The sequence below is a fragment of the Perna viridis genome, chromosome 5 (genome assembly GCF_037379345.1).
Source record: "Perna viridis isolate PV_CMFRI_1.1 ecotype Kerala chromosome 5, ASM3737934v1, whole genome shotgun sequence".
Classification (NCBI taxonomy): Eukaryota; Metazoa; Mollusca; class Bivalvia; order Mytilida; family Mytilidae; genus Perna; species Perna viridis.
Genome location: NC_142449.1, coordinates 29,277,432 through 29,294,104, shown reverse-complemented (window position 1 = coordinate 29,294,104; position 16,673 = coordinate 29,277,432). Strand labels below are relative to the sequence as shown.

At 32.3% G+C, this 16,673-nt stretch overlaps 1 protein-coding gene across 1 annotated transcript in view; it reads left to right on the top strand.

The window, feature by feature from the left end:
• Nucleotides 1–16,673, top strand: part of LOC148617000 (uncharacterized) — a 52,837-nt gene that overhangs the window by 24,818 nt on the left and 11,346 nt on the right. The window contains exons 10-21 of the mRNA XM_088584226.1: nucleotides 1,191–1,262; nucleotides 2,563–2,658; nucleotides 2,977–3,048; nucleotides 4,352–4,447; nucleotides 4,766–4,837; nucleotides 6,139–6,234; nucleotides 6,553–6,624; nucleotides 7,930–8,025; nucleotides 8,344–8,415; nucleotides 9,700–9,795; nucleotides 10,110–10,199; nucleotides 15,532–15,615. Of these exons, the coding sequence (XP_088440352.1) occupies nucleotides 1,191–1,262; nucleotides 2,563–2,658; nucleotides 2,977–3,048; nucleotides 4,352–4,447; nucleotides 4,766–4,837; nucleotides 6,139–6,234; nucleotides 6,553–6,624; nucleotides 7,930–8,025; nucleotides 8,344–8,415; nucleotides 9,700–9,795; nucleotides 10,110–10,199; nucleotides 15,532–15,615 (1,014 nt within the window). The remainder of the gene's footprint in view (nucleotides 1–1,190; nucleotides 1,263–2,562; nucleotides 2,659–2,976; nucleotides 3,049–4,351; nucleotides 4,448–4,765; nucleotides 4,838–6,138; nucleotides 6,235–6,552; nucleotides 6,625–7,929; nucleotides 8,026–8,343; nucleotides 8,416–9,699; nucleotides 9,796–10,109; nucleotides 10,200–15,531; nucleotides 15,616–16,673) is intronic.

Below are 16,673 nucleotides of genomic sequence, written 5' to 3'. Positions count from 1 at the left end.
AACATGGCTGTCTTTACTGAAAATCGAACATATGGGTCAGACAGTAGTTTTTTGCATATATCTCCAAAATTGTTACGTTTAGCCAAATTCTGACGTGGGTAAAAGTGTTCAGCATGATGAGATCTATCTGCAGTTAAATTTACATTTTAATCTATTAAGCCAGGTTTTAGTTATTGCCCTTTTTCCAACAGTTTCTGCTATTTTAAGTGTTATTTCTTTCAAAAATCTTCTCCTCTGACACTATTTTACCAATTGAAACAAAACTTGATATAAGTGTTCCTTGGGGTATTTTGCATAGAATTGAAATGGGGTTTTTTGATCCGTCGAAAAACATGGCCACTGTTACTAAAAATAGAACATAGGGGTCAGACATTAGTTTTTCGCATATATCTCCAAAACTGTTTAGCCAAATTCTTTCAATAGCTGAAATGATCCTTATTTTTAGGACTCCAAAAGTCTTCATGCATAAACTGTGTCAGATTATAAGAGTTATTGCCCTTGACAGGGGAAAATGACAGGTTTTTTTTACAATTTTCAGCCAATGTCTTGAAAACTATGATAGATTTAGACTTTCATTTACTGAAATGATCCTTATGACAAGTCCTATCAAAGTTTTCTTGAGTCAAAATTGTTGGACTACTTCTTTTTTAATTTATTGCCTTTGAAAGGCAAAATTCAACCAGGTGAGGGATTCAGGCCCCTGGGAGCCTCTTGTTTTGTGGGGCACCAACAGTACTAATGAATGACAGGTGAAGCAGGATAAGGTTTTGCAAGCAAAAATAAATCTCAATCCACATACATCAGGAAGACTGTTTGGTATATCATCCCACCTTAATGGCAACAGAAAATAATAGTGTAGTTCATGACTAGAGAGAGCCCAACAAGTGGAGGGGAATGGGGTTTTCTTAGTCTATGTTTAATTAAATTGCTAGATTACAATAATTATACAAAAAAGAGATTACATGGCATCTTGAAATCCTATTGTAGTTGATGATTGGAGGAGAGGTGCTTTCTAAGTCCATGTTACATGTATATGGTAAATTACATAAATTGTACAAACAAAATGTTGTGTTCCTAGCCATGTTAATGTTGAAACTGATTATAATGCCTACAATGAAATGAAAAGTTGTTTTTTTATTCAATAGGTTATTTCTCTCATCTTTAAAAAAAAATGTCATACTTAATTTCAGAAAATGTTGTGAATGATCAAAAAGATGAAGGAAAAATTGAAAAATTGTCTCCAGCTGATGAAAAGAGAAGTGGTTTGTATATGTTCATAAATATCATAAATGAACATTTTGTTTAATCTGTTAAGCCATGGTGGAGTTTTTGCCCTTTTTCGATGTTCTTTTTGCTATTTTTTTATGTTATTTCTTTCAAAAATCTTCTCCTCTGACACTACTTGACCAATTGGAACCAAACTTGGTATGAATGTTCCTTGGGCTATACTGCATGGAACTGATGTGGGTTTTTTGGATCCATTAAAAAAGCATGGCTGCCATTACTAAAAATAAAACATAGAGGTCAGACAATAATTTTTCCTATATATCTCCAAAGCAGTTAGATTTAGGCAATTTTGAAAAGGGTAAAAGTGTTCAGCAAGATGAGATCTATCTGCAGTTAAATTTACATTTTAATCTATTAAGCCAGGTTGGAGTGATTGCCCTTTTTCCAATAGTTTCTGCTATTTTAACTGTTATTTCTTTCAAAAATCTTCTCCTCTGACACTATTTTACTAATTGAAACAAAACTTGATATAAGTGTTCCTTGGGATATTCTGCATAGAATTGAAATGGGGTTTTTTGATCCATCAAAAAACATGGCCACTGTTACTAAAATAGAACATAGGGGTCAGACATTAGTTTTTCGCATATATCTCGAAAACTGTTATGTTTAGCCAAATTCTTTCAGTAGCTGAAATGATCCTTATTTTTAGGACTACAAAAGTCTTCAGGCATAAACTGTGTCAGATTATAAGAGTTATTGCCCTTGACAGGGGAAAATGACAGTTTTTTTTACCATTTTCAGCCAATGTCTTGAAAACTATGATAGATTTAGACTTTCATTTACTGAAATGATCCTTATGACAAGTCCTATCAAAGTTTTCTTGAGTCAAAATTGTTGGACTACTTCTTGTTTAATTTATTGCCTTTGAAAAGCAAAATTCAACCAGGTGAGGGATTCAGGCTCCTGGGAGCCTCTTATTTTGTGGGGCACCAACAGTACTAATGAATGACAGGTGAAGCAGGACAAGGTTTTGCAAGCAAAAATAAATCTCAATCCACATACATCAGGAAGACTGTTTGGTATATCATCCCACCTTAATGGCAACAGAAAATAATAGTGTAGTTCATGACTAGAGAGAGCCCAACAAGTGGAGGGGAATGGGGTTTTCTTAGTCTATGTTTAATTACATTGCTAGATTACAATAATTATACAAAAAAGTGATGTGTTCTTCTCCCTCATGTTTAAATTGATTAGGACAATGATATGAAAATATTGTATGTTTTCATTCTAGAACTTATTCCTCTAATATTTTATAGTTGACATACTTAATTTCAGCAATTAGTTCAGATCTGGAAAGGACATCTGTTATGAATAATAAGAAAAATGCAAGAAAAAATCAGGATATATCTGCAACTGATGATCAGTCAAGTAGTAAGTATATGTTTATTATAACTGTTCTTTTGATAAAAGATGAATTTTTGGCGAATGATGGATTTTTTTACTTAGGAGATTACATGGCATCTTGAAATCCTATTGTAGTTGATGATTGGAGGAGAGGTGGCAGGTGCTTTCTAAGTCCATGTTACATGTATATGGTAAATTACATAAATTGTACAAACGAAATGTTGTGTTCCTAGCCATGTTAATGTTGAAACTGATTAAAATGCCTACAATGAAATGAAAAGTTGTTTTTTTTATTCAATAGGTTATTTCTCTCATCTTTAAAAAAAATGTCATACTTAATTTCAGAAAATGTTGTGAATGATCAAAAAGATGAAGGAAAAATTGAAAAATTGTCTCCAGCTGATGAAAAGAGAAGTGGTTTGTATATGTTCATAAATATCATAAATGAACATTTTGTTTAATCTGTTAAACCATGGTGGAGTTATTGCCCTTTTTCGATGTTCTTTTTGCTATTTTTTATGTTATTTCTTTCAAAAATCTTCTCCTCTGACACTACTTGACCAATTGGAACCAAACTTGGTATGAATGTTCCTTGGGCTATACTGCATGGAACTAATGTGGGTTTTTTTGGATCCATTAAAAAAGCATGGCTGCCATTACTAAAAATAAAACATAGAGGTCAGACAATAGTTTTTCGCATATATCTCCAAAACAGTTAGATTTAGGCAATTTTGAAAAGGGTAAAAGTGTTCAGCAAGATGAGATCTATCTGCAGTTAAATTTACATTTTAATCTATTAAGCCAGGTTGGAGTGATTGCCCTTTTTCCAATAGTTTCTGCTATTTTAACTGTTATTTCTTTCAAAAATCTTCTCCTCTGACACTATTTTACTAATTGAAACAAAACTTGATATAAGTGTTCCTTGGGATATTCTGCATAGAATTGAAATGGGGTTTTTTGATCCATCAAAAAACATGGCCACTGTTACTAAAATAGAACATAGGGGTCAGACATTAGTTTTTCGCATATATCTCGAAAACTGTTATGTTTAGCCAAATTCTTTCAGTAGCTGAAATGATCCTTATTTTTAGGACTACAAAAGTCTTCAGGCATAAACTGTGTCAGATTATAAGAGTTATTGCCCTTGACAGGGGAAAATGACAGTTTTTTTTTTTACCATTTTCAGCCAATGTCTTGAAAACTATGATAGATTTAGACTTTCATTTACTGAAATGATCCTTATGACAAGTCCTATCAAAGTTTTCTTGAGTCAAAATTGTTGGACTACATCTTGTTTAATTTATTGCCTTTGAAAAGCAAAATTCAACCAGGTGAGGGATTCAGGCTCCTGGGAGCCTCTTATTTTGTGGGGCACCAACAGTACTAATGAATGACAGGTGAAGCAGGACAAGGTTTTGCAAGCAAAAATAAATCTCAATCCACATACATCAGGAAGACTGTTAGGTATATCATCCCACCTTAATGGCAACAGAAAATAATAGTGTAGTTCATGACTAGAGAGAGCCCAACAAGTGGAGGGGAATGGGGTTTTCTTAGTCTATGTTTAATTACATTGCTAGATTACAATAATTATACAAAAAAGTGATGTGTTCTTCTCCCTCATGTTTAAATTGATTAGGACAATGATATGAAAATATTGTATGTTTTCATTCTAGAACTTATTCCTCTAATATTTTATAGTTGACATACTTAATTTCAGCAATTAGTTCAGATCTGGAAAGGACATCTGTTATGAATAATAAGAAAAATGCAAGAAAAAATCAGGATATATCTGCAACTGATGATCAGTCAAGTAGTAAGTATATGTTTATTATAACTGTTCTTTTGATAAAAGATGAATTTTTGGCGAATGATGGATTTTTTTACTTAGGAGATTACATGGCATCTTGAAATCCTATTGTAGTTGATGATTGGAGGAGAGGTGGCAGGTGCTTTCTAAGTCCATGTTACATGTATATGGTAAATTACATAAATTGTACAAACGAAATGTTGTGTTCCTAGCCATGTTAATGTTGAAACTGATTATAATGCCTACAATGAAATGAAAAGTTGTTTTTTTTATTCAATAGGTTATTTCTCTCATCTTTAAAAAAAATGTCATACTTAATTTCAGAAAATGTTGTGAATGATCAAAAAGATGAAGGAAAAATTGAAAAATTGTCTCCAGCTGATGAAAAGAGAAGTGGTTTGTATATGTTCATAAATATCATAAATGAACATTTTGTTTAATCTGTTAAACCATGGTGGAGTTATTGCCCTTTTTCGATGTTCTTTTTGCTATTTTTTATGTTATTTCTTTCAAAAATCTTCTCCTCTGACACTACTTGACCAATTGGAACCAAACTTGGTATGAATGTTCCTTGGGCTATACTGCATGGAACTGATGTGGGTTTTTTTGGATCCATTAAAAAAGCATGGCTGCCATTACTAAAAATAAAACATAGAGGTCAGACAATAGTTTTTCGCATATATCTCCAAAACAGTTAGATTTAGGCAATTTTGAAAAGGGTAAAAGTGTTCAGCAAGATGAGATCTATCTGCAGTTAAATTTACATTTTAATCTATTAAGCCAGGTTGGAGTGATTGCCCTTTTTCCAATAGTTTCTGCTATTTTAACTGTTATTTCTTTCAAAAATCTTCTCCTCTGACACTATTTTACTAATTGAAACAAAACTTGATATAAGTGTTCCTTGGGATATTCTGCATAGAATTGAAATGGGGTTTTTTGATCCATCAAAAAACATGGCCACTGTTACTAAAATAGAACATAGGGGTCAGACATTAGTTTTTCGCATATATCTCGAAAACTGTTATGTTTAGCCAAATTCTTTCAGTAGCTGAAATGATCCTTATTTTTAGGACTACAAAAGTCTTCAGGCATAAACTGTGTCAGATTATAAGAGTTATTGCCCTTGACAGGGGAAAATGACAGTTTTTTTTTTACCATTTTCAGCCAATGTCTTGAAAACTATGATAGATTTAGACTTTCATTTACTGAAATGATCCTTATGACAAGTCCTATCAAGTTTTCTTGAGTCAAAATTGTTGGACTACTTCTTGTTTAATTTATTGCCTTTGAAAAGCAAAATTCAACCAGGTGAGGGATTCAGGCTCCTGGGAGCCTCTTATTTTGTGGGGCACCAACAGTACTAATGAATGACAGGTGAAGCAGGACAAGGTTTTGCAAGCAAAAATAAATCTCAATCCACATACATCAGGAAGACTGTTAGGTATATCATCCCACCTTAATGGCAACAGAAAATAATAGTGTAGTTCATGACTAGAGAGAGCCCAACAAGTGGAGGGGAATGGGGTTTTCTTAGTCTATGTTTAATTACATTGCTAGATTACAATAATTATACAAAAAAGTGATGTGTTCTTCTCCCTCATGTTTAAATTGATTAGGACAATGATATGAAAATATTGTATGTTTTCATTCTAGAACTTATTCCTCTAATATTTTATAGTTGACATACTTAATTTCAGCAATTAGTTCAGATCTGGAAAGGACATCTGTTATGAATAATAAGAAAAATGCAAGAAAAAATCAGGATATATCTGCAACTGATGATCAGTCAAGTAGTAAGTATATGTTTATTATAACTGTTCTTTTGATAAAAGATGAATTTTTGGCGAATGATGGATTTTTTTACTTAGGAGATTACATGGCATCTTGAAATCCTATTGTAGTTGATGATTGGAGGAGAGGTGGCAGGTGCTTTCTAAGTCCATGTTACATGTATATGGTAAATTACATAAATTGTACAAACGAAATGTTGTGTTCCTAGCCATGTTAATGTTGAAACTGATTATAATGCCTACAATGAAATGAAAAGTTGTTTTTTTTATTCAATAGGTTATTTCTCTCATCTTTAAAAAAAATGTCATACTTAATTTCAGAAAATGTTGTGAATGATCAAAAAGATGAAGGAAAAATTGAAAAATTGTCTCCAGCTGATGAAAAGAGAAGTGGTTTGTATATGTTCATAAATATCATAAATGAACATTTTGTTTAATCTGTTAAACCATGGTGGAGTTATTGCCCTTTTTCAATGTTCTTTTTGCTATTTTTTATGTTATTTCTTTCAAAAATCTTCTCCTCTGACACTACTTGACCAATTAGAACCAAACTTGGTATGAATGTTCCTTGGGCTATACTGCATGGAACTGATGTGGGTTTTTTTGGATCCATTAAAAAAGCATGGCTGCCATTACTAAAAATAAAACATAGAGGTCAGACAATAGTTTTTCGCATATATCTCCAAAACAGTTAGATTTAGGCAATTTTGAAAAGGGTAAAAGTGTTCAGCAAGATGAGATCTATCTGCAGTTAAATTTACATTTTAATCTATTAAGCCAGGTTGGAGTGATTGCCCTTTTTCCAATAGTTTCTGCTATTTTAACTGTTATTTCTTTCAAAAATCTTCTCCTCTGACACTATTTTACTAATTGAAACAAAACTTGATATAAGTGTTCCTTGGGATATTCTGCATAGAATTGAAATGGGGTTTTTTGATCCATCAAAAAACATGGCCACTGTTACTAAAAATAGAACATAGGGGTCAGGCATTAGTTTTTTGGCATATATCTCCAAAACTGTTAGGTTTAGCCAAATTCTTTCAATAGCTGAAATGATCCTTATTTTTAGGACTACAAAAGTCATCAGGCATAAACTGTGTCAGATTATAAGAGTTATTGCCCTTGACAGGGGAAAATGACAGTTTTTTTTTTACAATTTTCAGCCAATGTCTTGTAAACTATGATAGATTTAGACTTTCATTTATTGAAATGATCCTTATGACAAATCTTATCAAAGTTTTCTTGAGTCAAAATTGTTGGACTTCTTCTTGTTTAATTTATTGCCTTTGAAAGACAAAATTCAACCAGGTGAGGGATTCAGGCTCCTGGGAGCCTCTTGTTTTGTGGGGCACCAACAGTACTAATGAATGACAGGTGAAGCAGGACAAGGTTTTGCAAGCAAAAATAAATCTTGATCCACATACATCAGGAAGACTGTTCGCTATATCATCCCTCCTTAATGGCAACAGAAAATAATAGTGTAGTTCATGATTAGAAATAGCCCAACAAGTGGAGGGGAATGGGGTTTTCTTAGTCTATGTTTAATTACTTTGGTAGATTACAATAATTATACAAAAAAAGTGATGTGTTCTTCTCCCTCATGTTTAAATTGATTAGGACAATGATATGAAAATATTGTAGGTTTTCATTCTAGAACTTACTCCTCTAATATTTTATAGTTGACATACTTAATTTCAGCAATTAGTTCAGATCTGGAAAGGACATCTGTTATGAATAATAAGAAAAATGCAAGAAAAAATCAGGATATATCTGCAACTGATGATCAGTCAAGTAGTAAGTATATGTTTATTATAACTGTTCTTTTGATAAAAGATGAATTTTTGGTGAATGATGGATTTTTTTACTTAGGAGATTACATGGCATCTTGAAATCCTATTGTAGTTGATGATTGGAGGAGAGGTGGCAGGTGCTTTCTAAGTCCATGTTACATGTATATGGTAAATTACATAAATTGTACAAACGAAATGTTGTGTTCCTAGCCATGTTAATGTTGAAACTGATTAAAATGCCTACAATGAAATGAAAAGTTGTTTTTTTTATTCAATAGGTTATTTCTCTCATCTTTAAAAAAAATGTCATACTTAATTTCAGAAAATGTTGTGAATGATCAAAAAGATGAAGGAAAAATTGAAAAATTGTCTCCAGCTGATGAAAAGAGAAGTGGTTTGTATATGTTCATAAATATCATAAATGAACATTTTGTTTAATCTATTAAGCCATGTTGGAGTTATGGCCCTTTTTCGATGTTCTTTTTGCTATTTTTTATGTTATTTCTTTCAAAAGTCTTCTCCTCTGACACTACTTGACCAATTGGAATGAAACTTGGTATGAATGTTCCTTGGGCTATCCTGCATAGAACTGATGTGTTTTTTTTTATCCATCAACAAGCATGGCTGCCATTACTAAAATAGAACATAGAGGTCAGACAATAGTCAGATTTAGGCAATTTTGAAAAGGGTAAAAGTGTGCAGGATGATTAGATCTATCTGCAGTTAAATTTACATTTTAATCTATTAAGCCAGGTTGGAGTTATTGCCCTTTTTCCAATAGTTTCTGCTATTTTAACTGTTATTTCTTTCACAAATCTTCTCCTCTGACACTAATTAACCAATTAAAACAAAACCTGATATAAGTGTTCCTTCTGGTATTCTGCATAGAATTGAAGTGGGTTTTTTTGATCCGTCGAAAAACATGGCCACTGTTACTAAAAATAGAACATAGGGGTCAGGCATTAGTTTTTTGGCATATATCTCCAAAACTGTTAGGTTTAGCCAAATTCTTTCAATAGCTGAAATGATCCTTATTTTTAGGACTACAAAAGTCATCAGGCATAAACTGTGTCAGATTATAAGAGTTATTGCCCTTGACAGGGGAAAATGACAGTTTTTTTTTTTTTTACCATTTTCAGCCAATGTCTTGAAAACTATGATAGATTTAGACTTTCATTTACTGAAATGAAATGATCCTTATGACAAGTCCTATCAAAGTTTTCTTGAGTCAAAATTGTTGGACTACTTCTTGTTTAATTTATTGCCTTTGAAAGGCAAAATTCAACTAGGTGAGGGATTCAGGCTCCTGGGAGCCTCTTATTTTGTGGGGCACCAACAGTACTAATGAATGACAGGTGAAGCAGGACAAGGTTTTGCAAGCAAAAATAAATCTCAATCCACATACATCAGGAAGACTGTTTGGTATATCATCCCACCTTAATGGCAACAGAAAATAATAATGTAGTTCATGACTAGAGAGAGCCCAACAAGTGGAGGGGAATGGGGTTTTCTTAGTCTATGTTTAATTACATTGCTAGATTACAATAATTATACAAAAAAGTGATGTGTTCTTCTCCCTCATGTTTAAATTGATTAGGACAATGATATGAAAATATCGTAGGTTTTCATTCTAGAACTTATTCCTCTAATATTTAATAGTTGACATACTTAATTTCAGCAATTAGTTCAGATCTGGAAAGGACATCTGTTGTGAATAATAAGAAAAATGCAAGAAAAAATCAGGATATTTCTGCAACTGATGATCAGTCAAGTAGTAAGTATATGTTTATTATAACTGTTCTTTTGATAAAAGATGCATTTTTGGTGTATGATATCTTTTTAATTTAGGAGATTACATGGCATCTTGAAATCCTATTGTAGTTGATGATTGGAGGAGAGGTGGCAGGTGCTTTCTAAGTCCATGTTACATGTATATGGTAAATTACATAAATTGTACAAACAAAATGTTGTGTTCCTAACCATGTTAATGTTGAAACTGATTAGAACGCCTGCAATGAAATGAATAGTTGTTTTTTTTTTCAATAGGTTATTTCTCTTAGCTTTGAAAATTGTCATACTTAATTTCAGAAAATGCATTTGGAGGAACAATTGTTGTGAATGATCAAAAAGATGAAGGAAAAATTGAAAAATTGTCTCCAACTGATGAAAAGAGAAGTGGTTTGTATATGTTCATAAAAATCATAAATGAACTTTTTTTTGTATGCTTATATATACATTATTCGACCCTGTGCTGTGTGGCCGGCCCCTATCTATATATATATTTTTAGAAAGACATGCACAGGTCACATGACTGATTCATGATTTCTTGAATGTTTTTAGGCAGAGGCATCTGGACCCTTAAGAAAATGTTGATGGCTTGTATTGTTGTTATATAGTTAAGTATAGTTATTATTCCAAGTGTCATATTCATTGGACTTATAAGGAGGATTTTACATTCATTTTGTGTCTAACAATAAAGTATTGATTTTGGCCAATTACATTGGAACTGTACAATTTTGGATTGCAGTCCAAAGCAAACATGAAAGATGCCTCCGAAAAACTGGTTTCATAATAGGCCTCATCGGTTATGACATATCTGAAACCGAAAATTGGACTACTTCAAGGCTAAAACTTGATCTTGTTTAACTTGGAATATGTTTCCCTTGGATCAGATACCCATCCTGATTGATCAAGTAGTTCTTACTAGGCAACAGTAATAGCAAAAGATTTAGTCATAAGCATTATGATTATAAGACTGCAAAATATTTATGTTCATATAATGGTATCATACTGTCGACTTTGTCTGTAGACACTGCATGTTCGTTCAATAACTTGAGTGTTAGTGTACAGATCTCGATGAAATTATACCACAAGATGCCATACTTAAAAAGGAAGCCTGGGATTGATTTTGGGGGTTGTGACTGCAAAATTTTATGAATTAGGGGTCAGAAACAGGCATTTTATGATGTATGTTCAATAACTTGTGTATAAGTATATATAGATATCTATGAAATTAAAGCAGAATGTGCCATACCATAATAGAAAGCCTTGAAGTGACTTTGGGGGTTTTGACTTGAACTGTTTGGGAATTAGGGGACAAAAAGGGGCCAGTAGCAAGCATTTTTATGATACCGGACAATAACATGAGTCAATGTGAATATAATCTTTGAAATTGTACAAGGTGTCATACCACAAAAGAAATGCTTGGAGTGATTTTTGGGAGTTTTGACATGAATTGCTTAGAAGTTGTGGCAAGAACACTCATTTTCTTGATATCTGGACAACAACTTGACCTCCATTGAATGGATGTCTTGATATCTTGATATTGTACCACAAGGTGACATGGGCTAAGATATATTTATACGATTGCCAAAAGATGTGGGGGTCATAAAAATGTTACGGTGCAGTCGTCATCTTCTTTGATGTTGTCTTGGGATACTTCATTTTCATGCGATAACTTTAATTGTGATTGACCGATTGATCTGAAATTTGATATGATTGTACTAACCATTAAAGGAAGGAGGTTCCAGCTGTCAAAGAAGGTCTGCAGTCCTACCACAACACTTGTTACTACCGTAGTGGTATTAATTTAATGTGGTTCTTGAAAAATTTGAAAGATCTTCTGGAGACCATCAGTTCAAGACTTAATAATTAACAGAATACAATAGCATTAAAGCCTAGGATTTTTCAACAATGTATACTTCTATTCCCCATACTCAGTTAAAATCCTGACTTAAATACATTATGCATCGTTTTTTTTCTAAAAAAGATGGCACACCTAGATACAAATATATAGTTCTTGGTAGAGATTCCTCGTATTTGTAAGAAATAATTCCAAATCATCTGTCAAATATACAGAAGAAGATGTTTACAAAATGTTGGAATTTTTAATCGACAATATATTTGTCCAGTGTGGTGGACACATTTTTCAATAAATGGTCAGCATTCCAATGGGAACAAATTGTGCTCCTCTACTTGCTGACCTACTCCTTCACTCTTATGAGGCTGACTTTGTAGCTGATCTGATCAGAAAAAAAGAAATTTGTTTAGCTAGATCCTTTAATCTCAGTTTCCACAATACAATGTATAGATGACATTATCTTTAATCCTAATTTCGGAGATTTGATACATCGCTTCTACCCCAAAGAACTTGAGATTAACGATACTATGGACACTTTGAAGTCAGCCTCATATCCTGACTTGCACTTAAAAATCGATGGTAAGGGAAAACTATTGAACAAACTTTACAACAAACGTGATGGCTTTTCATTCAGAATTGCCAACTGTCCTTTCATCTGTGGCAACATCCCTTCAGCACCTGCGTTTGGAGTGTAAATATCACAACTTGTACGTTATGACAGAGCTTGTCGAAACTACACAGACTTAAAGTATTGCGCTAGAACTCTTCTGGAACAGGGTTATATTGCTACAATACATCACTACAGAAGTTTTATGGTCGTCATCCATCTGTGCCATGAAAACTGATTTGTTCAATGTGTCATAGTTTTACTTTCCTCTTTCATCTACCCCAGACTTGACTTTTTATGAGCAACTCGGCAGGTGTTTCTAGATTCTAGAAAAGCAGAGGATGCTTACCCTACTAGTGCACCTCGTCCATGCTCACATTTTTAGTGGAGTCCTAGTTGCTCATTTGTTTTGGTTAATTTGTATGTATTATTTTAGTTACTTTATCTTTTTTGTTGTGTATGTCTGTTTTCCACGTCTGGTCTTTGTCCCTGGATATCGTTTTTTTGATTACTGTTAGAACCTTGGTTCCCTTTATTACTCTTTTCAGCTTAATTGTAACTTTGTGGCCCCTACCGTTTTAAAAAAAAGGGCGAAAAAGTTTAAAAATAGGTTTTATTAAAGCCCATGTTGATTATTTGTTTTTTTTTTATTAATTTGAATAATTTTAGGGGTTTGTGACATGAACTTTTTTGGAATTAGGGGCAAGAAAAAAACATTTTTATTAAGTTGCTAATATTATTAGTGACTTTTTGCACTTGTAATTTCAGTACTGTAACTGTATATTTGTATATGATTTGCATAATTTATATATTATTACACCACCTTGTGCTGCTGATCAGTGCTGTATAGCCTACAATTCTAGCTTCATACAAAATAAAAATGTACCTCTTAAATACTATGTACATGTATTCTATGTTTGTGTTATACATTCTTACACTTGTCATCTATTGAAGATCTGGGATTTCTTCCACAAATACGATAAATTCTGTGACTTGTGTAAGAACCTATTATTTTGGGTTGGACTTGTGCAGTTATATCAAGCTGTGCCATGCAAAGTATTTGATTTCTTTAAAAAATATCTTATTGTAGGTTAGGTACAGTGGAGGGATGGCTTCCAAACCTACTATGTGCAATAACTGAAAAGTATTTGGCAGATGTTTTTTTCAAATTTGGATAAGTTGTTTCATGTGAGAAAATGAAGGTCAAGTTTGATTTTTTACAAATACTTCTTTTGTCGTTTATGAGTGGCAGCAATTTTAATACAAAAATGGGGACTTTGAACCTTCAATGCTAGGAAAATCCTGTTTGCTGTCAATTTGACAGGCTTTTATTGCAATGGTTGATCTTTTTCTGAGTTTTTTTTTATCCTACCGTTTCTGAACACTGCGCAAAAATATAGTCTAAATGTAATTCCTTTAATATCACCTATAGCATCTTTCATAACCAGTAAATATGATTCTGGCAATTATTCAGCCCAATAATATCCTATTATTTCTGCAAATAAAATTAAGATCTAGTCTTCAAATGAACTTAAGATTTTAGGGACTCAAAGATGTTTCGTAATAAATTAGTGTTTAGGGAATGAAGTTCTTGAAGTAATGTGTCAAGAAGTATTAAATGTGCTAAGCATGTTGCATTTTAATACAATTATCAGTCAAATACTCCATCCTGTCTTAAATATTTTATGATTTATAAACAGGAAGTGAAGAGCAGTGATTTTAACCAAGTAAACTTGGCAGAAAAATTCAAATTGATAGAAAGTATCTTGTTTTGAAATTCTTATATTGATTAAGGAAATTATTTTCTTATGCTGAAATTTCAGTATAATTACAGTGATTTTACTCGATGAAATGCTGTTGAATATGATTGGAAATTTACTTTTGGACAGGTTTAAAAATTTTGGAAAATGTGGAAGCAGAGACCTTGATGTTAAGATAAGAAACTTAGTTTATCAATGAAATTTTCATGTGGCGGAGAACACATCAGAAATAAAAGCAGATGCCAAGAAAATGTAAAAATGGGAAAATGAAAATTTTATTAAATTATCTATAGAAACAAAAACGTTGTGATAGGTAAATGTGAAAATAGTGAATTTAATTTTGAATCCTTTTCATTTTAAGTTAAAATTGAGGGGAAGGGGGGGGGGGTAGGTAACTTTCAGTACTTTTTAAACTCACTTGGCCAAAATCCAAGTGAGCTTATGCCATCACTTGGTGTTCATTGATGTCGTCATCATTGTACTTGACAATTTTTGAAAAACTTCTCTTCTTAAAATTCTAGACCGACAGGATTCTTCCTTAGAATATAGTGCACAAAATAACTCTTGAGATTTATGATCCTTGGAAAAACCATGGCCAATGTTACTAAAAATAGAAAATTAGGGGTCTGAGGGCATTTTTTCGCAAATAATTCAAAAATTGTTGCCTTTTAAGCAAAGGACAATATTGTTCAACATCTAGAGACAGACATATGCCGAAAATAAGCATATTGTTTCTTTAGTGTGTTGTGCTCAAAATTACTTGTGATTTTTAATCCGTAGGTATGGCTGCCTATACTAAAATCAGTTTTTTAAAAAATAATTCAAAAACTGTTGCCTTTACCAAATTCTGGTTCAGGTCATAAGAATGCTATTGAAAGCATTTCCTGCATTTGTCAGTTCAATTAATTTTAACTTAGCCTGTCTCATTCCTCAACAGGTGAGCCATTCAGTCTCTCTTGAGCCTCTAGTTTTTTAATGTTTTGTTAAAAAAAAATGTGGTATGAACATAAAGTTAAGATATAGTAGAATGGGAAACTGAAAGTTTTATTTAGATATTTGTCATACTTTTTTTTATTTATGATCATTTAAAATCAAATTGTCATTGTTGATTAAGTAAGTACGGGATCTCATATCCTGCCAAGTGTTAATGTGAGATTATAGTTAGTTGCAAATCTCTTAAATTATAGGTCTATAGTGAAACAGAACAAAATTTGTGAATGTGTGTGAAATTGTATACTGTTTAGATATTGATTACAGTTTTTACTTCAGAAATCAGTAGTATTGATTGACATTCTGTTAATACATATCAGGAAAAACAGTCTATACAATATGAGAAATGCAAATGTATGATTATATTTTTTTTTACATCATGTAATCTTAAAAATTTTCTTCATGCTACAATTTTCACAAGAATCAAACCCCCACCCCCTGTGCTAACAGCACTCTGATTTAACACTATTGTTGGTAATTATAAAAAATGTATTTTTGTTTTTTATTTTTCAGAAAAATGCCAATCTCCTGAAACTCAAAATGTTGTGCGCCTTAATTCTATTCATCGTCATCCTGACAAATCTAATAAGAATACAGGTTTGTACATATTTATTACCATGCTTCATTCCTTTAGCATGTCTAGGTTATTACCTTTGCTTTCTTGAACTCCAGTGACTCAAACCCATTTTTAAAGTACCAGAGCTTTCTCCTAAAATATATATACTTGAATTGTTGGTCCACAGAGTATTAAATTTTGTGGAATAAGAATTCACCAACTGGAACTCGTCAGCCATTTTGTCAGCTTGGGTAATAATATGTGTGAAAAACTGAAGCCATATTATGAATAAAATTGTCATTTTAGGTAATAAAGTATTGAAGAAAATTCAACATGAAGAAATTTTTGACCCAATAACTCGCACTCTGATAGTTTAAAATCAAGCTTGGTAATTTTAATATCTATCAACCCTCTAAATGAGAATGAAAAATATCCACATCCAACAGTTGATAAAACTGTAGGAAGAAGGCAAATTGAACTCAGGCCAGAAGCAAAAAATTCTAGAAATCTTTGAACTTGAATGGTTGAATGATTTAAACTAATTTTAGCTATCAAAGGATGAAAACAGGTCTTGTTTCCTTGACTGACTTATTAAAGAATTAAAGAGTCTGTTTGGCCTTTAATTTATATAAATAAATGTAAATGCAACCCCATTTTGAAATCATTACTAAACACTCTAAACTCTCTTTTGTAAATATCCTTTAAAACTTTTTTTTTAAAGTTTAGACACTGCTGTAATTTAAGGTCCCTGCCACAATAGTGGAAGATGTCTTATAGTTATCAGTCTGTCCTTCCATCTTTTCATCTGTAAAGAAATGTCTATACTGTAACTTAATGATGTTGGCTTTTGATACTGGATATAAAGATAGATCAGTTCAAAATTTGTCATACTACGGTTGGTGACCTTGACATTGAATTTTGACCAAATAAGATCAAATTCATGATTTTTTTTGTATTGTGACATTTCATAAGAACAAGGTACCAAAGTACAAAAAGTAAGGTTGTTATTATTTTTTTATACCCCACTTCAAAAATTATAGTGACCTTTTACTTTAACATCAGGCTATTATTCATGATACCTGCATAATTGGTTTGTTTC